A 21,461-nucleotide genomic window follows, 5' to 3' on the forward strand; every position below is an offset into this window, starting at 1 on the left:
TCTTTTATTTGAACTAGTTAGGCTATAACAAACCTTAAATGGTTATGGTTGTTAAACCTTCAGTACTAGCTATGACTAGTCAATGGTAATATTACTGCTAGTGATACTAGTGGCATTTTGCTTCAGAAGCATTTTATTTATGTTCTCTATAGTGCCCCTCTTCCAAAATGAGGCATCAATATCTATTATCGGCAAGAGAAACAGACTATCTGTCTGAGTACACAGCATATAAATGGCCTCGAAGATAGTAGATATGGATTAAAACTCATCGTTTGGGGCCAAGTGCCTTCTTGAGAAATGGAATGGACAAAAGCAGTTTATTGCTCTTTAATGTCCCTACAGGAGATTCAGGTGAGCTGCTGTTGTACAAGAATAACAGTCACATTTAAATACATGCCCTGATTTCCTAACTTCGATGATTTGATTATGTAATTTTATTGGCAAAACTGGAATTCTTAAAGCATGTCTGTCATGCTACATTCTTGTTTGTCCAATTATTTATTCAGTGTGAAAATTGAGGGATTGCTGGAAATCGTGCTTGTGTCTCATTGGATGACTGCCCACCAGATGATGCCACTGGCCGCATTTAACATCGCATCACTTCCTGCACATTCATTATGGTGAGATAACTGTGACAGCTGTGCACTGCATAACATGCTCACTCACATAACTTTGTATGTTTTTCAAAAAGCTTACAACAAATACATTTTATTAGAATAAACATGAACGGGCAAACTTTAAAGTGTTTCTTTAAATTTTAGTAAAACTTTTAGTAACACTTTTTGAAGCTTAAAATAAATTATAGCCGCTTAGGTAATTATTACTATTCTATAAATGTCAGGATTTTTGAACACTCAGACACGAACCCAAATGCAGACGTTGACAACAAAGGATTTATTAACAAACAGGGGAAAACAGAAAAACAAAACCCACGAGGGGGCAAAACAAGGCAGGGAAAACACAACACTACACTGACACTAACCTTAACAAAAACTAACAATAAACTTTCCAAAACATTAAACAGGTCAAGACTAGCGTTCATAAACTTACTCACAGATAACCAACAGGGTATTTGACAAGACGAACGTGCACAGAACAGCAAACACAAGGACAATAAATAGGGACAAAGCAAATCACATACACCTGGAAAATAATCACAAGTAAGGGATAGGGGAAAAAGTGACGAGACCCGGGAAATGCGTGGTCGGAATAAACCAATACTACAACCACACATTTCCCACATAGAACATATGTACTGTCAGAACCCTGCCATGCTAAACTAGATCTAAATACCAACAGGATCCGGCAGGATTCTGACAGTACGCCCCCCTCCAAAAGGCGGCTACTAGACGCCTTCGAAGGGGGAACACTAAACATGGGACAAGACCGACTGACAGACAGAGAACATCCAAGAAAACATAACAAATAACATTAAGGGCAAACAAGACAGAATTACAAACGGGTTAGGGTGGGATAACAAAAATAATAAACAAGGGAGGGGGGGTGGGGGAACAACAGAGTTCATAGGGGGTGGTCCAGGGTGGGAGGGTGGGGAAAGAGTCTGGGTGGACTTCGGGAGAGTCCAGGGAAAGTTCTGGCCGAGATCGGCAAAACCTGGCTGGGGTGGCGCTGGCTGCGCCCACGGCTGGGGTTGCGCTGGCTGCGCCCACGGCTGGGGTTGCGCTGGCTGCGCCCACGGCTGGGGTTGCGCTGGCTGCGCCCACGGCTGGGGTTGCGCTGGCTGCGCCCACGGCTGGGGTTGCGCTGGCTGCGCCCACGGCTGGGGTTGCGCTGGCTGCGCACAAGGCTGGGGTTGCGCTGGCTGCGCACAAGGCTGGGGTTGCGCTGGCTGCGCACACGGCTGGGGTTGCGCTGGCTGCGCACACGGCTGGGGTTGCGCTGGCTGCGCACACGGCTGGGGTTGCGCCGCTGGCTGCGCACACGGCTGGGGTTGCGCCGCTGGCTGCGCACACGGCTGGGGTTGCGCCGACGTCTGAGTACACGCCTCTGTGCGCTCTGGCGGTTTGGTCGACGGCTCTGGGCGCTCTGGCGACTGCGTCGACGGCTCTGGGCGCACTGGCGACTGCGTCGGCGGCTCTGGGCGCACTGGCGACTGCGTCGGCGGCTCTGGGCGCACTGGCGACTGCGTCGGCGGCTCTGGGCGCACTGGCGACTGCGTCGGCGGCTCTGGGCGCACTGGCGACTGCGTCGGCGGCTCTGGGCGCACTGGCGACACTTAATTTAAAAAATTACTCTCCAAAAGCAGTTGCATACAAAGCATGCTGGGAAATTATTTTTCCAGAACCCAGACTCAAACTATTCGTGTTAACGCAATTAAAAAGAAAATTATAGTACATATTCATTTGTGTTAGACTAATTAAGTATATATACTTATTGCTCTTAATGAGGTATTTTTAATTAATTGAACACAATTTTAATGTGTCATTTCTAAGAAGGGCTTGAATAATTTTTTTTGAGTGCAACATATACGCATCCCAGGCAACGATGTTGGTTTGTAGACACGCCCCTTACTGCTGATTGGTTCCAAGTGTGTTTTGGTAGTCATATGTTTCTGAACATTACTGAAATGAGGTACTCTCAGAAAGATCACCCACCTGTTGTTATATCCAAAATTGTATGCTAATCTTAATTAAAATGCAGACAGCTCCGTGTTCAGTAATTCCCAAGTGAACCTTTTGGCCCATTGTGACCTATTTGGGCAAATGATTAATAAGATCGTTTTAATAATGTAATTCATTTCATGTTCACACCACTTACTGTGTGAACACTTACTAAAATAAAACTGCACTTCAAAAGTTAGCCATCAATTAGTGTGTTTGGCTGAGACTCATGTTTTGTGTGTTTGGTGTGAAAGCCAAGGTGTAGATTTGGTTTGAACACTGTGAGAGTTCAAGTGTCAACTCTGTGCCTATGTTTTTCGTTAATCATTATATTGATATTGTGGTGGGGGGTTGTAATTGCTAGATTTGATTATTCGGGGGTTACTACGCGTCTGTGTGGGAAACAGTGAAAAGAAAGTGCCTGTGTGGATGTGAGTCTTAACAAGAGAGTCAGTTTAATCAGTTTGGCACAGCATACACAGGCATGGCTTGTAGGGTCAGAATAAACATGCACACACACTCACATAAGAAAGGAGCAGAGGAAATCTGGGTCGTGTTAGTCAGTCGTATACAGCTCAGAGCTTTGAGCTTTCAGTATTTGGGTAATGCGAAGGCTGAAAAATACATACAGCAGTTTATAATTACAGGTGCCTAGAAAATGAATGAAGATCTTGTAATGAAATAAACAACTCATTTGTATGAACACTTTAAATGAAATGGTTTGGTGTTCATTTCATTGTAGTATATTTAATTTAATTAGAACTTGTAAGACTGCTTGTGTTATTTAAAGAAATTGTTAAAGAAAGACATTTAATGGACACTTAATAAGTACAAAATAGAAAGATTCAACAGGAGAAAACAAATGACATTAAAACTGAAGCAGTATAATATCGTTGTAAACTGTAAAAGCACCCTGCAAAACACACAAATGTGGATTGGCTACATGAACGCAGTGCAGTGTTTGGCAAAGAGCAAGTCCACAGCCTGGAGACGCCTTTCTTCTATTGAATATTAATGCCTATTATAAACCCAAATTGCGCTAAGTTCAATTTAATATCCCTGACTGGTAATGTAAGAGCCCGAGCCATAAATAGATTAATCTTGAATTTACTGTGCGCAAGTGGCGCGCGCGATGTGGGGCAATGCCGTGGCTCCAGACCTGTGGGATGCAGCTCGTGAACTTTTTTGTTGATGTTGGTGCTGCATAAATATTCAAAACGTTGTGAACCCGCGACTGATGAGACCTGTGGCTGAACCTAAAGGTCTATACAAGACAGTCCTCCTTGTCGTGGGAGACAAAGTGAGCAGATCCCGTGAGCGGTTCCCACGCGCGGCAGCTCGCGTGCCGTTTTTCTGTTACGTATGCGGACAAAACGCCGCGGCTGCGCAAGCCTCGCGCACACTGGTCCGCAGTGGCGGGTTGCGCGTGTGCGTTTGCGCGCACGCGGGTGCTGTTGTAATTTCACGTCACATCAAGTTTGATCAGGGGTCTCGCGCGGTCCGATTGGATGATCCGTCTTCGCTGTCCTGAATCGAGAAGCTATGCTCGTAGCCCAAATGAACCTTCAGGGGATCGCGTGAGGGAGTCGGTGCACATCTGGCGAATTGTATCGTCGCCCTCGCGCCCGCTCTGGATGTTGCGCGTGAGCTGAAGAATTTTAGAGGTCGGAGAAAAATGCGGCGGCGAGCGCACGCGAGCCTCCTGCTCCTGCCATGGCTGATACTGCAAACACACGCAGGATTTCCTAATCAGATCAATATCGGTGAGTGATTATTCATTTTTTTTTATTTTTTTTTGCACCGGACACGCGCTTGGAAGTGTTATCTCAGCACCAATCTACCTGCTGCATCACCCATAGTGATGAATGAGAAGTTTGCAGCAGGCGGAAAACATCGTCTAGTGTTTTATCAATGGGCTTAATGGTTATATATTATTATTATTAACAAGTCTTAAGTCATGCAAATATCCTTAACTCATGGGGTCTCTCTTTCAGGGGGTCTCTTCATGCGCTCAGCGGTCCAGGAACACAGCGCGTTCCGCTTCGCTGTTCAGCTCTATAACACCAACCAGAACATCACTGAGAAACCCTTTCATCTGAATTACAACGTGGATAATCTCGAGTCATCCAACAGTTTCTCTGTCACGCACGCGTGTGAGTCTCGTTTTTTATTCAATTCTGCGGGACGCAGCGCACCTGCTCTTCTTTAACTGTGCTATAATTCATCCAGAGTTGCACTCATGCATCCCAGAATTTGTATTCATGTCATGTCAAATTGAAAAAAAAAATCCTTCTAAAAGCTTAAAAGAAAAAGGTCTTTATTCTCACTTTTACATTTATGCATTTGATGCTTTTATCCAAACTGACTTACCTTGTTAAGGCATGCATTTTATCAGTATGTGTGCTTGCTGGGAATGTAACCCCTGACCTTTTGCATCGCTTATACAATGCTACACCAATTGTGCTTGAATACTTTTCCATCCTTTCTTTTACTCTTTTTTTTCTATTGTCTTTTCTATTTCCAAACATCTTTCTGTCTAGCGAATGTGTGCATATTGGAGATGTCAAGAGCTTTAATATGAAAGTGTCTTGTAATGTATTTGGAAAAAGTATGAGAGTAAAATAACAAGAAGGAGTAATAGAGAGGATAAAGGTTGTGTGAAAAGTTGGCAAAGAAATTGAATCGATAAAAAAAAGTGGAAAATCTCTGGCAGATGCCTCAGGTCTTTATATCTGAGAGAGAAAGGGGAAAGGACTGAGAGATGATGATGAGAGCAGGCTGACATTTGCACACATGCCCAAACCAGTGCAAGGGTGCCCAACACTCTCTTTGTGTGTATGCGCTCACATTTGTCTGAGAGAGTTTTACCATCATTATAAAAGGCCTGTTTACAGCCGCTGTCATTACCACTCTGTGTCTCTGACTGCCCTGGCTGCTCATCTGAGCGTGTGTGAGAGATGGCGTTTGTGAGCTTTTGGTTTCCTGGCTTATCATGGTGTTATTGCTGCAGTCATTGATCTTTCTTCACTGCATTACCAAGACCCCAGAAACACACACACAAACACATACACGCATGGCTTTAGGCATTTGTTATGTCCCTTTAACAAAAAACTAGCTTGACTTTTAAAAATATAAATAAAAGATTTCCAGATTGAAGACATGTACATCTAACCCTATGGAGGTGAGTTTAAAGTTTAATGAATAAACTTTGCAAAGATGCTCTAAAAGCTTAAAGGGCATGTGCAGGAATAACCTGACAGGAAGGACAAAGTGCTTTAAAAGTGATGTGAGAATGCATCATAAATAGACACTTTTATTTTTTCTCTAGGGAGATCTTTGAATAAGAGCACACATACTCTGGTATTAGTCATGTGTCTTACCTTAGTACATCACAACACTGTGTGGGTACGTTGTGCCTCATGAGTCTTGTGAAAAAAGTTTTGGCAGGTTGCATACGTAGTGACCCTGCTGTTTTAATTGAATATCTGGGTAGTGAAGAGAAACTGTAGGGGTTCAAACAGGTTGTATATCACTCTCACCTTCTCTCTCCCTCTCTCACATGATTTCTCATTGTTTTTCCTTAATGCTCCCAAGAGTGTTAGAGAGACGGATGAAAAGGTCAGAAAGGCAATAAGCAGATGTTACCTGCTTGCTTAGTTAGTAGAATAAATGGAGAGATAAACAGAGAGAAAGAGGAAGAGAGAGAGTGGGAGAGATGTCTTATAATTTGCCTTTTTATTATTATCTCTGTGAGAAAAATAAGACTCTAAATAAGAAAAAGTTTAAAAGAAAGTTACCGTCATGCAACAAGACATGAACAAATAACTTTTAATGGAAAATAGTGAGGAAGATCAATGATTCTTTCCCCTCCTCTCTCTCTCTTTCTCTCTCTCTCTCGCTCTTTGAGCTGCAGTGATCGTTTGTTCTGTCTGGTGAGGGTGGTTTTCCACCAAGGCGCAATCAATATTGAAAGAACGGGACAGGACTGCCAAAACACAATAAAATATATACCCATATATACCCACTGGACTGTGTTTGTGTGTAGATTTGAGCAGACTTGAGGGGATCATTGCCCATGATCATACCTTAGATAATTCGCCTAATTGTTTTCCTCTCTGTTATGTGTCACTTTGGAAAAAAGCATCTGCTAAATATCCTGAATGCAAAAACACAGCTCTTCTGAGGGTTTACAGATGGGGTATAAAGTGTATTATGTAAGGAATAATTGACGGCAGCTGTTGGATTATTGGAAAATAATGCGCACCCAAGGTGGTAATGTGGCACGATGTGACCCGAGTCAATTATTCGGCTTCTACCACGGCTACCACAAACATTGCTCTGTTGGTTATTTTAAGACATTTTACAGGTTAGGTGTGCGTTTTACAAAAAAATAATCAAATCCCGTGGAACATTTCTCAACCAGTCCGAAATTAAAGGTGACATAAAATGATTGAACGGGGTATTTATCCTTGTTCTGTGATGTGACATGTAGACAAAACATTTTTTGTTTGGGTCTGTAATGCCTTAGAAGCTTCCTAAAAACCTCTCTCAGATCGCTCTATTAGGGTGGGGGATTTTAAACAAGTGGTTTTGCACCTATTTTGCTCCCCCTACTGGCTTAACTTGCAATCTCATTACTGATTGGCTGACTTTCCTGCCACTCAAAAAATTAAGCCAATTTTTTAAAGTGGAGGGGCAGTGAGATGCCTGTGATGTCATAAGCATCAGTGTTTCAGATTGGGCCGTTTTCTGGCTGACATTTTTAAAAGAGGAATTTCTATGAGACTGAGATGTTTAGCATGTCTAGCACTTTTTGTATGTTTGTGAATGCGGGTAGACAACCATTATTCAACAAAGACAAGGTTAAAATGGTTTTTCATTCTTTGTCCCCTTTAAAGCTCACGTAACACACGCTGTTTCTGCATTTCTGATGTTAATCTGGAGTACCTATAGAGTAGTATTACATCCTTTATATCTCCGAAGGGTCTTTAGTTTAATCAGATTTATAAAAGAAATATTAGCTTTACAGAATCTTTCCGATAACGTACGAAAAAATTAAGAAGGAGTTACTACCGCGGGAGGAGCGAGTACGAGTCATGCAACACTATACAACACTTATAACTTATGATTTACTACATGTTCGTGTCATTTATACATGAATATCAGCTGACGTCACTCACTTGTCTGCCGCCATTTTGAAGACCTGAAGTGGTCGCAAAAGAACTAGAAGCTATGCCTTCAATATGCTGTGAGCATCAAAATCGCTATTTTAACAACACTAAGAAGGCTCAACACAACATGATATTTTGCTCGAAGTATCGCCTGTGTCTCTACATGTGAACTCGAGCATTGAGAACATTGTTTGTGAACACAGAGTTAACTAAAAAGAAGGTTTTGAACAACTGACTTTGGATGAGTTGGTGTCCGTCGCCGCCTTCTTCCCAGTCAAGCTGTATCGATCTCCAATTGCGACGTTAGGAGGGAGGAGAGTAAAGATTGATATCTCCTAAAGCATAGTTCCATAAAAATGCACGGATAATTTGTTGTTTTGTCGCAAGTGAAAAACAATATTAACCTTCTAGTTGAAAAAGGAGCCTCATATGAGATTCATTCATTCGCATTCGGAAATCGATTATTTACATCTGGTAGAGATGACGAGCAGACACCATAACAGCCAAAATCAGTTGTACAAAACCTTTATTTTTAGTAAACTCCGTGTACACAAACAATGTTCTCAATGCGTTCATGTGTAGAGATCCAGGTGATACTTCAATCAAAGTTTCATGGTGTGTCGCGCCTTCTTATGTGGTAAAATAGTGGTAGTTCGTTAGCAGCGGACAGCGGCTGGAAGAACGGATCAGGGATCGAGTAGGCATCACACCCTAACCAAGATATATTTTTTTAAAGTAGCGTTTATTTTCATGACAGTCGAGATGCGACATGTTGTCTTTTGTAGCCCTTTACTGTATCCGTAAGAATCATAGACAGTAAAAGATTAGAAATCCGTAAATCGTAGCAAGGTAGCCAATGCTTGTCAATAGCCTACTGGTACTCAGTAGGTCCTCAAGATGGCGGCATGACGTAAAAGGTCACATGACTGAAATCCATCTATATAATATGCACGTGCCTATTTCCAACATAAGACAGAAGTCTTAGTTACTTACCGCATGCAACTTATGACCCGGTTTGGGAAAATCCAGCGCATCAAACACACACACAAAACTCCGCTGCTACCCCGGATAATAAACTATATCCATTGTTTCCATAAGGCTGACAACTCTATAACTGTGTTAAGTCAGAATGCTTGAAATACTATTGACCCCCCCCCCAGCATGTGGCAATAAGAGTATTATATTTTATGTATTCTGTAAGTATTTTATAGTGGTTTACGGTGTTTATAATGGTATCTTAGAATATAGATCTGTAGCTTATTATTAATGTCAATATTTTATTAATGGCACTGTATTCATGTAGCATGATGTTATGTTCATTCGAAAATAAATATTCAGTCATCTTTTATTCTCCCACAGTTTATTCTAAGCATCGGTATGGTGATTACAGTTCGGTACTGTTTGTATAATGTGTGATTTTACACTGTTTTGTAGAGGTGATACGTTTGTTGTCTCTGTTGTACTGAAGCTCTTAGTTGTGTGTTTTTATAGCCTGTGTGTGCTTGAATCTCAGTTTGTGTGAAAATTTTAACCTTTGGGCTCTCTGAGTAATGTGACATTTTCGTGTATTTTACTCTTTTCTGTCTCTATTTACATGGCACCCCATCTTTTACTTTTTGGTTCTGGGCTTTTAGTGTATATATTTTGGAACATTTGGTCCCTTTCCCTTTTTCTTTTTCCTAAAATCTTTAATCTATGGTCTGGCCCTGCCACACACACACACACACACACACACATATTCTGGTTTCCATGTTTTGTGGGGACATTCCATAGACGTAATGCATTTTATACCATACAAACTGTATATTCTATTCCCCTTACCTACCCCACTCCCTAACCCCAACCATCACAGAAACCCTTCTCCTACTTTACATTTTCAAGAAACTGTGTCTATTTCTCCATTGAAGAAGTGTGTGCGCAGCAAAAATCTGAAGATATATGATCTGTCTAAATAACATTATGTTTGTTTTTAAGATTCGGTTCATAATACAGCAAAAACAAAAATTTTTTTAAAGGGATAGTTCACAATTAATACAATTAAATTGAATTATTTTTATTATGTGCAGATTCAAATGTGTGTAAACGATGTCAATGTGTACAGTGTGTCACGGTGCGATCAATAATGAGAAAATTGAGAACCACTGATGCTTGGCGTTATGTGACGCATTTTGACAATGTCATATTTTAATATGCCTGAATGTTAAAGAGATTTCAGGGCTGCGTCCGAGAAGATTACCAGTAAATGATTTAAAATTCAGTCTTTTCTTTCCAGAAAGATATCGTATAGCTTTCAAGGGATTTTAATATAGTTTATCAGTCAAATGGATTACTTTATTGGTGCTGTTGTGGTTTCCTCTCACTCTCTTCTTTCAGGCTAGTGATATGGTTGCTAGATATAGAAACTTTAAAAGTTTGTCTTTTAACTACAGCTGCATTTAGGGTGTTTTTAAATGAGTTAATAAAAAGCCTGAGTTTTGTACATTGAAGTAAATTACATTCGGTATCAGTCTTGTATGACATCCATCATAATTATTAACATATGAACAGCTCAGATGGAAAACCCGCTAAGTACGTCTGGCATGGTTTTTATCAAACTTTGAATAGATTCGGACAAAAAAAACCCTGTTTTCCAAATGACTTGAGGGCAGGATTTGACACGAAAGTATGATGAACGTATACACTTAGTATGTATGTATAGTACATGTTGAGAGCATTATGTTAATATCATTATCTCAATTTGAAGGAGGTGGTGTTTAGGGATTTTTACATCTGAGTTCCGTATTTAATTTTTGTATGTTATTAACATTTCATTTCTGCTAACAGGCTGTTCACGCTCACTGACACACAATCACATATATTGTAAACCCACATACACTGTGTGGGAGTCATAAGTGTACCAATTTATTTGATTATAGCTCTCTGGAAGATTTGTATCTGAGAACACGATGTAAGATCATAACAATTGTAATTTGTACCAAACTGAAAAGATATGGCAGTCAACTGTGATAATTAACGTACTTGTACACTACACACATAAATCACATATACACACAGCAATTAACATACATCCTGAAATACAAAGTGTAATCATTTGTTGACATATATTGTCAATAACAAATAAAACACAATAACATGTTTGTGTAATTGGTTTTGATACTGTGTGTGTGTACTTGTTAATGGGTCTGTTTTATTTGTGTGCATGTTTATCTTAACATTTATTTTCTTGCTCTCTCTCTCTCTCTCTCTCTGGCAGTCTGTTCTCAGTTCTCCAGGGGTGTGTATGCAATATTTGGATTCTACGATAGGAGGTCAATGAACACATTAACGTCGTTCTGTGGAGCTCTGCACACCTCCTTCATCACTCCATCATTTCCCACGGACACAGATGTGCAGTTTGTTTTGCAGATGAGGCCAAGCCTCAAGGGGGCGCTGCTCAGCTTGCTAGCCCATTACAAGTGGGAAAAGTTTGTCTATCTGTACGACACTGACAGAGGTGAGATAACACACACACATTGCCGCACACGTAAACATCCATGTATGCATACATGAACATACGCATACACATGCATACAAATATTTATTTACTTTAAGGAATAAAGTAAAAATTGTATCATCATTTTCTCACTTCCATGTTGTTTTAAACCTGTTTGAGTTTCTTTATTTTTGTTAAACACAAAAGAAGATATGTTTTTTATGAATGATGGTTAGCACACAGTTGACGGTACCTATTGACTTCCATAGTAGAAAGAACAAATACTATGGAAGTGGAACTTTCAGGAATTATTCCTTTAAGCAACAGTATGAATCAATTTCATTCTGCTCCAATCAAAAAATTACAAAAACTAGTGACATCTGTACTTTGATACAACACATAATGAGGTGCCAGGTTTAAATATTCACACTCTTATGAGACTTAAGAGGTGGTTGGTTGGGGAAGAAGACTGGTCCAAGACATTAGACAATTATGATTAAAAAACAGTGTATCATAAACAAATATCAGTGTAGCAAATATACAAAATTTATTTTGCATTTACATGTATGCGCTTTACCAAACTTTTCTAGATTTCCTTTCTTTTAAAGCTGCACATAACTGGCAAACTTAGGTCCACTGTGTAGATTTTTAGCAGCATCTAGTGGTGAGACTGTGAATTGCAACCGATGGCTTCGTCCACAGCTCAGCCCTCCTTTGAAACGCATTGAGAAGCTACCGTAGCCACTAGCAATGGGAAGATTCCTCGATTCGCTCTGTGCATCCACCTAAAAAGTTAACAGTGCGATGCATCGGTTTAAAAACTGTGCATCGGATACAAATCGGGATGCATCATTTTTAGCATATTGCATCGGTAAAAACAGATTTATTTACTTATAATTGTTAGTAGATGCGCTATACTTTTTGTTTAGAAACTGACCAATATTTTAGGATTGCTTTCTCTCTAAACTGTTGCTACATCCTGCTAGTGTATCACAACACTACGGAAAGGCATCTCATGAAAGTCACATTAAAAACACGAAACGGAGTATTAATAATATGGACTCTACATGAATCAAGTGGAATGGATTTGAGGACGCAACCTCGGAAAATTCAAGTGGGAACTAAATGCGGAATGTAGTTTAATTTATAAGGGCATTTCTATCTAGTGGAATGGATTTGACTGACGCTGCTCTGACAAGTAAACAGACAAATGCACTAGAGAAAAAGTGAATGGGTCCAGTATCCTGTCTTAAAGGGTCTTAAAAGTGGTCTTATAATGATTCTGACACCCATGTACAAATCCAATGTGTGGAAACTAACTGTACACACTAAGAAAGTATGTGTTAATTTTATACACATTGTTTTGTGTTATACTTTTTAACACCTTGGGCCCTATTTTAACGATCTGAAACGCAAGTGCGAAGCGCAACGCGCAAGTGAGTTTGTGGGCGGATCTTGGGCGCTGTTGCTATTTTCTTGCGCCGGGCGCAAATCAATAAGGGGTTGGTCTGAAGTAGGTTCATTATTCATAGGTGTGGTTTAGGCGTAACGTCAAATAAACCAATCAGAACGCTAGCCAACATTCCCTTTAAACGCAAGGGCGCAAGTTCCATGGCGGGTTGCTATTATTATGATGGATTTACCAGGCGCACGCCAGGAGCGGTTCACAGCCGAGGAGACCGACGTCCTTGTATGGGGGAATCCCACGCTTGCCAGCATAAATCGGGCACGCCGTGTAACGGGAGGTGGATCTGCCTCAGGACTTGACGCCAGCAGAGGACATCGCTGCGTCCACCCTCACCGCTGAAAGGGTTTGGGGGCTTTGAAATCGGACCCAAGAAACGCAAGCAAGGTCCAACCCCAAAGTACTCTTACAAATCAAGTTCATATACATTAAGGTTTCTTATGAAAACATTTTAATTATTATTTACATAAAATAAACGTAATACAGCCACACAACAAAGTTATGAAAATATTTTAATCGTTATTTGCATGAGAATAAATAAAAACTATCACCACAATGCTCACCACTATGATTCCCCTTATCTCGTGTATTAATATTTTTAAGTGTAACAATTTATGATTTGCAAAAATAACTGTTGCATCTGTGTAGATTAGATAAGCAAAGTGTGTGCGCGTTGTGCACCCTATACATTATGGTCAAGCATGCGCCCTTAAAATAGCATAATGAACAACGCGCAACGCGCCACTGACTTTAAACTTTTTTTTTCTGGTCAGTGGCGCAATTGTTTTTTGAAACTGCAAAATAGCATCAGGGATGGTTTGCGCCGGAACACGCCTCTTTTTTTGCGCTGAACCACCCAGGGAGCGCAAGTTCATTCCCTAGTTTGCCGACGTGCTTCTGTGACGGGAAAAACCGCTGTGTGCCGGGGCAAAATACGAATGATACATGCGTCACGGACAAAGTCAATTGCGCTGGGTGCAAGATAGAGCCCCATATGTGTTATTTGAACACAGTATGTTTCTCTGTGTGATAATTTTGTGTTAAACTAAATAAAATGACAACACAAAATGTGTTTAAACAACAAAAAATGTGTTGTTTCAATAATAACATAGAGATGTGTCTAGTTAGGGACAACACATTAAATGTGATGTGCGTAACTAGACACAAAATGTGCTGTTTTAACACAATCGTTTTAAGAGTACCATATTAAATTGCATAGAATATGCATATATTTTCACTGCATCGTAAAGGGTTGAATTGCATTTTATCGCATCGGTAGCTGCTTCATATGTATCGCATCGTAGGCTATGCATCGAGATGCGTTATCGCATCGGACTCAGTTATGGAGATGCACATCTCTAGTAGCCACCACAGGACAAACATTTCATCAGCTGAGACAACGTAGTGACAAAACGTGTGTAGAATTGTTTGTCGTTTAGGGCTACTGTAGAGACATGGCAGCTAATGGTGAAACGGATCACAAAACTCACTGTTCAGAACACATTACAGTTACGGCACGAATTGGAACAAATATAGAAATTACAAGCACATATAAAAAGGACGACGTTATACAAGTAAGGCCTAAAACTTGCACTAGGTACAGAAATTGAATTAAATGAATAATAACACTGTTTTCATTGTATAAATTAAATATTATTAATATTTTTAGAGCTACAGAAGTAATTTTCTCTTTGTTTTATTAACATTAATAACACAGTAGGTAAGAAGGTTAATTAAAGTTACTGTCTCTTTGAGACCGGATAAGCGTGGACATGGTATACTGTGGTATTTTGAGATCATTTTTTTTTGTATTTGTCCTGTCAAGAACAGAAAGATTTTAGGTTTGCTTGCTTTTTGAAGCACATCGCTTGTTTTAGTAGATGATTGATAGGGGTGCTAAAAACTAGTATAATACCCTACCGGGGCAGATTGTTTCATATCACCTTTAGCATGATATGAAATTGCAGGTGCTTGACCACGTAGCACTTTCCGAAGTACAATATATGTTTTCATATATCCGTATTTCGAGAAAATCACTTGAAGTATTATGAAAAATAGAGTGCAGACAGCATCAATCTCTTACCGCCCTTAAACTCATCCATCACAGTCAGCAGGAAGTTGGGCAGGCGGTGCCAAACTTTAAATGGGTTTACATCACCACAGGGATCTCGCATCTGCTAAATATGATAAACAGTCACGCTTAGCGCACATGAACCACACATTGAGCGCTGTTCAGACAAGTAGATGCAAAATCGTTACAAAATTATTATCCGATTTAAGCTTGTACAGTGTTCATAACTAGATGTTTCACTGTAAAGGAATGTTTAATAAACATACCTTTAATAAAGAGCAGCTTAGTACACTCTGCACTTACAGTACTACTAATCTGTTGGGTTGTCTGTTTGTTTGTGTATCACGGATGTTTCCCCTTGGCGGGTGAGCAAGGCAGTGCCTGCTAGACAAAACAAGAAGAAAAAGTGATCGACATTACAAAGAACAACAGAAAAATTGTATAAAACATGAGAATTATGTATGAATCATTCCCTTTTTAAGTAAAAGTGACACCAGCAGATGAGGCAGTCAGCATCTGTTTTGTCTCTGTTGAGCTTACCCCCCAAGGTCCTGAAGCTTGCAGTAAATGTGAAAGGTGGAAGTTATCCTCCATGATTATCCTGTCAATATGATAATGCTTGATAATATCATCTCAAGAGTAAGATTGATAGTGTTTTATATTCCTCCCCTAAACTCTGTAAACATCAAGTTTAGGCTTTTTCAGAAATCCACCACATGTAAAATACAGGTATCAAAGAGCAGAGCTATTCTGTAAGGGTGCTGGAGGGCCGCCGTCCCACAGAGTTTAGTTCCAAAAAAGATTTTTTAAAAGGTATGAATGAAATGTTTCTTCAACGAACCTTTGAATGAATGGTTCTTTGAGGAACCAAAAAGGGTTCTTTTATGGCATCGCTGTGAAGAACCTTTAAGCCAAGTGCACAAGCCACTGGTATGTGTGTCTGTTGTATTCTCACCTTTCTTCAAGCTGTCAGTCTTGATTAATTGGTCACAGCTAAACACCCTGGCGGCCTGGCAGTCCAGGACGCATGCTAATTAAAATAGTGATTGAGTGTGTATGTGTGTGTGTGTCCTATAATGAATCCTATCAGAGCCCAAAGAATAAAACAAGGCTGATTTCCTGTCTTGATGTGGGCTTTGAGCTGAAGATAAATATAATAGATGTTTTTCAAGCATGGTTTGAAAATTGGCTTTTATTTGGCTTTGTGGTGATCTTGTTTACTTCTAAGGGCCGATTCACACCGGCTGCGTGGCGTGAGCGTCTCAGCTGCGTGGCGTGTCTGTTTTTATTTAGGCTTCCATGTTAGCAGGTTTGACCGTGCACACCGCCTGTATGACACGCACGTCTCAGGCGCGGCGAAAACGCGTGCATGCTAGGAATAGAACCGACCCCTATTTTTCACGCCACACGCAAGCGTCTTGGAAGCATTTCCAGCCAAAATATATGTCACCTATAGCAACAGCAGCGCGTCAGCGCTGAGTCAGGCATGCTTCTGGCATGTACAGACACAGAAAACGCGACGCAGCCGCAACGCAACTGACACACAACAGATACGCCACGCAGCCGGTGTGAATCGGCCGTAAGGTAAAATAAAATGTACAGTCTCTCTCTTTCTAGAATATGAACCAAAAGTATTGATGACTGACACAAGATGATAGCAGAAACGTGCATGCTCTCTTAAAGAGCACCTATTGTCCAATTCACGATTTTACATTTCCTTTTGGTGTGTAAGTGTGTATTAGTACATGTTAAAGATAGGCAAAAAGTACCTACCCTAAAGTAAACGATGACGCGAGTTATCGTCTCCAATGTAAATCTCTTTTCTTGGACTACAACAAACACACTGATTGTAGGCAAAAGTTTACTTACTGGGATTGGTGATGTAGGAAAGACCAGGATTATCATAATTCCCTACCGCTTGGACTCACAGCCTGTTAGGTAACTCCTGTTAGCCTTGCATTGTGAGCGAATCTTTCAAACATGGTAAGGAGCATCACATTTCCGGCTGACGTCAGAGGTTTTCAGGCCAATCAGGGACACAGAGCTTTTCAAATCTTATATTTTCAAAAAAATAATGTTGCTTGTTAGCAACGAAATAGGGGTACTTTAAAGCGTAACTTAACCCTAAACCAACTTTTTTTTAGTTAATGATCTGTAAGAATGGGGCTTTATTAGTGCTGTTCATTGATTTCAGTAAGTTTTTTGACATTTGGATATAAAGTGTTTCAATACTACAACATATGGTGTAAAAACGTCTGAGTGCTGCCCTCTTCAGGTTGAACGGTGGCTACTGCAGTTGAATTTTCCTATTGGATGGTGGGTCCAAAAAATGACTCGCGACGTAAGCAGGTTCAAGATCACCATGCCCTTGTTACGATCTCACCACACACTTAGTTCGTCCCCTCTATCTCCTTGGGATCTGCCCACTTTTCTTGCATTTTTCAAATATTGCCAGTGGGTGGAGTCAGGCTCTGACCAGGGGTTTAGTTACGCTTTAAACCTAAATGAAATGAAACCCACTGATCTAATGACTTTAGGACTTTAATCTCCACATAAGAGTTTAAAATGTGTTAAGTGTCAATGGAGGTCCCAATAAATGCTGATGTTTTTTTCCAAAAATATAATATATAAAAGTGTATATATTTCCTGTATTTTCTGTTTAAATCGTAATCAAGAGACCAAAAATAAATATGAATGGTCATTAAACTTTGCTGAAACAACAAGCCTTGTGGTGGCCCAAGGTTTTAGCACAGTACTTTAAGTTTACATGCAGTAAAAGGTGTGATTAAATTAAATGGGTATTTAAAGATGCTTCGGTACTCATACATAACACATCAATCAGTTGTGCTTTAATTACGAATTCCTGTCAGATCATAGTAAATAAAATTAAAGAGGTCATCTGTGTCTGAGAGAAGAAACTTCATCTTATTGTGAAGGGAAGGGGGTTGCTGCAAGGGGGTCCTGATTTTTTGCATGAAACACATGATATGTAATGCAGAAAGTGGCTCAGATCTATAGTGCACCGTGTCTGATACATTGTAGGAAGACCGAATGCATGCACAAACAGAAAATATGTATAATTCCAACAAAATATGTGTTTTCCATTAGTAGCATTAGCGCAGAGTTGCAGTAATTATGTTTAGCATCTCTCCTTCTGCCTTCCTTCAGATTTGCACTGCATCAGCAGTTAATCTGTGCTCTCAGACCACAGAGAGGGGAAATAAAGCAGTACTTGCTCCATCATTCTGGCCCAGATCTGCCCTGTTAATGCTTTCACACAGGTCCTGTAGAACTGTGTTTTACACCATGTTTTATTCTCTTGTTGGCGTTCTCTATCTTTTCTAGGGTTTTCCATCCTACAGGCCATAATGGAGTCTGCAGTGATGAATAATTGGCAAGTAACAGCTCGTTCAGTGGGGAACATAGTGGATCCGCTGGAATACAGACGTATTATTGAAGAAATGGACCGCCGTCAGGAGAAGCGTTTCCTTATTGACTGTGAGGTCGAACGTATTAACAGTATTCTGGAGCAGGTACATATAAAACACCTATCTGTCTGTCTGTAATGGAAAATATCTTCTGTCAGGCAACCATAAAAAGTGTTTCAACTCTTAAATTAAATAATTATATTTTTATATTGAATAACTCTATCAGTGAATATGAATCAGACATGACTACAGTAGATTACATCAGTGAGAAAAATTTGTAAGGTCGGATCAGGAAGTAACAGCACACTTTGCAGTGCATCTAGGCTGTGGTTGGGTATCAGAGCCATTTCTGTTTTTGGATGCAATCAATAGCTTTCTAAAATTCAACTGTCATTGGCAAAAAAGCGAGTAAAAATAATGTGCGAAGGTGTGCATGTGTTTGTGGAAGTAGGGCACAGCGTCCTGTAACAGGGGAACAGTGAGAAAACTAAAAATACTCCCTTTCCTCTCATTCGAAAATATAGCTCTCAAAGGTCCTGTTACATTCACCTATTCTGTTTGTCTTCTTCACTTTCTCTCTGTCTGTTTTTTCCCCTCTATTTATTTTCATGGTCTTACACATACACCCATATACACACAAGAATAGCAGAAAATGTGTGTGTGTGTATGTCAGTGGTAGGTCACACGGATAATGAAATCCATGAGCGGATCAATCAACGTTGAGAGAAAGCTAATCAGAGCATGACGCTTTCAGCAGACTGACTGTCTGCTGCTATTTGAAAATCAATAAATGTGTGTTTGTGTATGTGTGTGTAGTTGGGTCGGATCTTTTGTGTTGTGTATAAGAGTCAGCAAAGCTGTATGAAACTAAAAATTTTAATTTTGTCATTGACTCAGCTGCCTACAACAGACTCCTGTTATGTGAGACTTAATATTATAGTTTAACCTCAACAAACAGGTTCAAGAAAAATGGAAAAAAATTTTAATCTCTCTCTGGTCATCTATATTTACTTATTTTGCCATTTAAAAACATGTACAATACAAAAATCCATAAAAGGGAATGTGTTTTAATCTTTAAAAAGATAATTCACCCCAAAATAAAAACTGTCATTATATTGATTTAATCCTGTATGAGTTTCTTTATGATGTTAAACACGAAAGAAGATATATTGATAAATGATGGGAACCACTCATCTACTGGCCTCCCATCATTGTGATGGGCATGTCTGCCCAGTGACCACTGACCGATTCCTTTAATTAATTTTTTTGATTCTTAATAAATCTTATAATATAGTATTTTTGAATATTGTACTTAAAGCAACACTATGTAGTTTTTTTTACCTTTAAATAATGTCTCTAAAATTATTTCAGTGATAGAACAACTTTTAACTGGACAAATTGTACTGTTGCTGCAACCTGAGCAGCCTCCTAGCTGCTACAAGCACACTGTGAAAGTGGCGGTGGAGGGTAGGAAACACAGCCCCGCCCCTCCCCCTGCCTGCAGAAGAGTGTCTGATACCAGGCACTGTTGTACTTTTCAACCACATGGGGGAGCTGTAAGTCATTTTTACATGGAAACTACATAGTGTTGTTTTAATATATATAGTATTTTTTTACTTGATCGCCAAAATCTGCCTAGCCGCTTCTTTAACTTTTAATTAAAATTTTTAACATTTTTAATTCCCAATTTCTCATACAATTTTATAATATAGTATTTAATATATAGTATGTCTTCTATAGGATCAGCTAAGTCTGGCTCTCTCGCAATGTTTTTTTAACCCCTTTGGAGTCAGCTGACATTAGTTTTTTTTAGAACTTTCCTCTATACGTTACATTATTACTGTGGTTTTATTGTTTTTATTAATGTAAAGCTGCTTTGAAACAAATAAACAATTGTGAGAAGCGCTAATAAATAAAATTTAATTGAATGAAATTGATATGAATTGAAAGAAATGGTACCCATTACTATAGATGTCAATGGGGAAAAAATGATATTAAAGTCAATAGGTGTGCCATCCACTGTATGGGGTTGTGTACACAAAAACTTTTACGTCAAACTTTTACACAAAATGTCGTCTATCCCTTTGCTGGTACAATTTGTTCAAAAACCACTAGTCCAGTGTTATATATTTTGTCCAGCTGATTACTAACAATATCTCTAATGTTTTCAACTACTTGTAAATTATGAGAAAATGTCCATTCTAAACAGTAACACGGGGCAGTCGCCTGTCAATGACGTTAATATTCACGATACCCTTTGTTACTGCCTGTACTGACGTAGAAAACGCATGACAACAGTGTCGTGGACAAATGCGGAAGTAATAGAGTCTGTTGGGCCACTCGCTTGTTTATGGTAAATTTGTTAACTTAATTCTGTGCTGTGTTAGCACACCATCGGATTGGACTAATACTGTAACATCTATGGCTTACAATTGCGTTTTGAACATTACATGAAACCTTATATAATGAAATAAAACGATGTCATCAAACGCAACATTTATAAAACTTGATTACCTTATGTGTTAACATGATTTCTCGTTACCGTCTGTTGATGGTCATCAGCGGTTGAGTTAAAGACAACAAATCCCATCATTCCAAGCTGCTTCAGTGTGTTATTAATCTACGTATCGTTTCCATCGTAAATCTTTTTTCTTGGACTACAACAAACACACGGATTGTAGGCAACAGTTTACTTCCTGGGATTGGGGATGTAGACAAGGCCGACATTATCATAATTCCTCCCGCTTGGACTCACAGCCTGTAAGTTAACTCCTGTCAGCATTGCATTGTGAGCGAATCTTTCAAACATGGTAAGGAGCGTCACATTTCCGGCTGACGTCAGAGGTATTCAGGCCAATCACAATGTACAGATTAGCTGGCTAATCAGGGACACAGAACTTTTCAAATCGATGAGTTTTGTACAAAATCAGTGCATTTCAGGAAGAGAGGGAAATGTACGGTTTGTGAAAAATAATGTGTAAACCATATGAACACATTGTATTATACCAAATGCACAAAATAACATTGTTATTAGCAATGAAATAGGTGCCCTTTAAGTATTGAAAAGTGCCACTTTTAGCATTTTAATACAGCCACTTGTTAGTAACACACTACACATCGTCAATACAACTCAGTCACAAATGTTGCCGAAATAGATTTTTCTTATTTTTGGGTAAGTATTCATTATTTTAACTTCTTATGACTACTTACAGCTGTTAGCATGAACTGTCCTT

At 39.6% G+C, this 21,461-nt stretch overlaps 1 protein-coding gene and 1 long non-coding RNA gene across 5 annotated transcripts in view; one reads left to right on the plus strand and one right to left on the minus strand.

Moving 5' to 3' along the window:
• gria3a (glutamate receptor, ionotropic, AMPA 3a) overlaps positions 1-21,461 on the plus strand; it is a 54,985-nt gene continuing 33,524 nt past the window's right edge. Inside the window, exons 1-5 of one of the 4 annotated variants that reach the window (XM_065250517.2) lie at positions 1-351; positions 507-620; positions 4,616-4,774; positions 11,046-11,285; positions 18,146-18,333. In XM_065250517.2, coding sequence (XP_065106589.1) covers positions 4,627-4,774; positions 11,046-11,285; positions 18,146-18,333 — 576 coding nt within the window. In that variant the 5' untranslated portion in view covers positions 1-351; positions 507-620; positions 4,616-4,626. Of the gene's footprint in view, positions 352-506; positions 621-3,572; positions 4,385-4,615; positions 4,775-11,045; positions 11,286-18,145; positions 18,334-21,461 lie in introns of those variants that run through there. The other 3 variants (XM_065250518.2, XM_065250516.2, XM_065250515.2) reach the window with 3 other exon arrangements.
• On the minus strand, positions 11,425-15,526 carry LOC135732462 (uncharacterized). Its single transcript, XR_010526762.1, has 3 exons — positions 15,067-15,526; positions 14,813-14,906; positions 11,425-12,049 (listed from the first exon to the last, which is right to left on the minus strand). It is a non-coding gene; the product is annotated as an uncharacterized lncRNA (long non-coding RNA).

The sequence above is a fragment of the Paramisgurnus dabryanus genome, chromosome 5 (genome assembly GCF_030506205.2).
Source record: "Paramisgurnus dabryanus chromosome 5, PD_genome_1.1, whole genome shotgun sequence".
Taxonomy (NCBI): Eukaryota; Metazoa; Chordata; class Actinopteri; order Cypriniformes; family Cobitidae; genus Paramisgurnus; species Paramisgurnus dabryanus.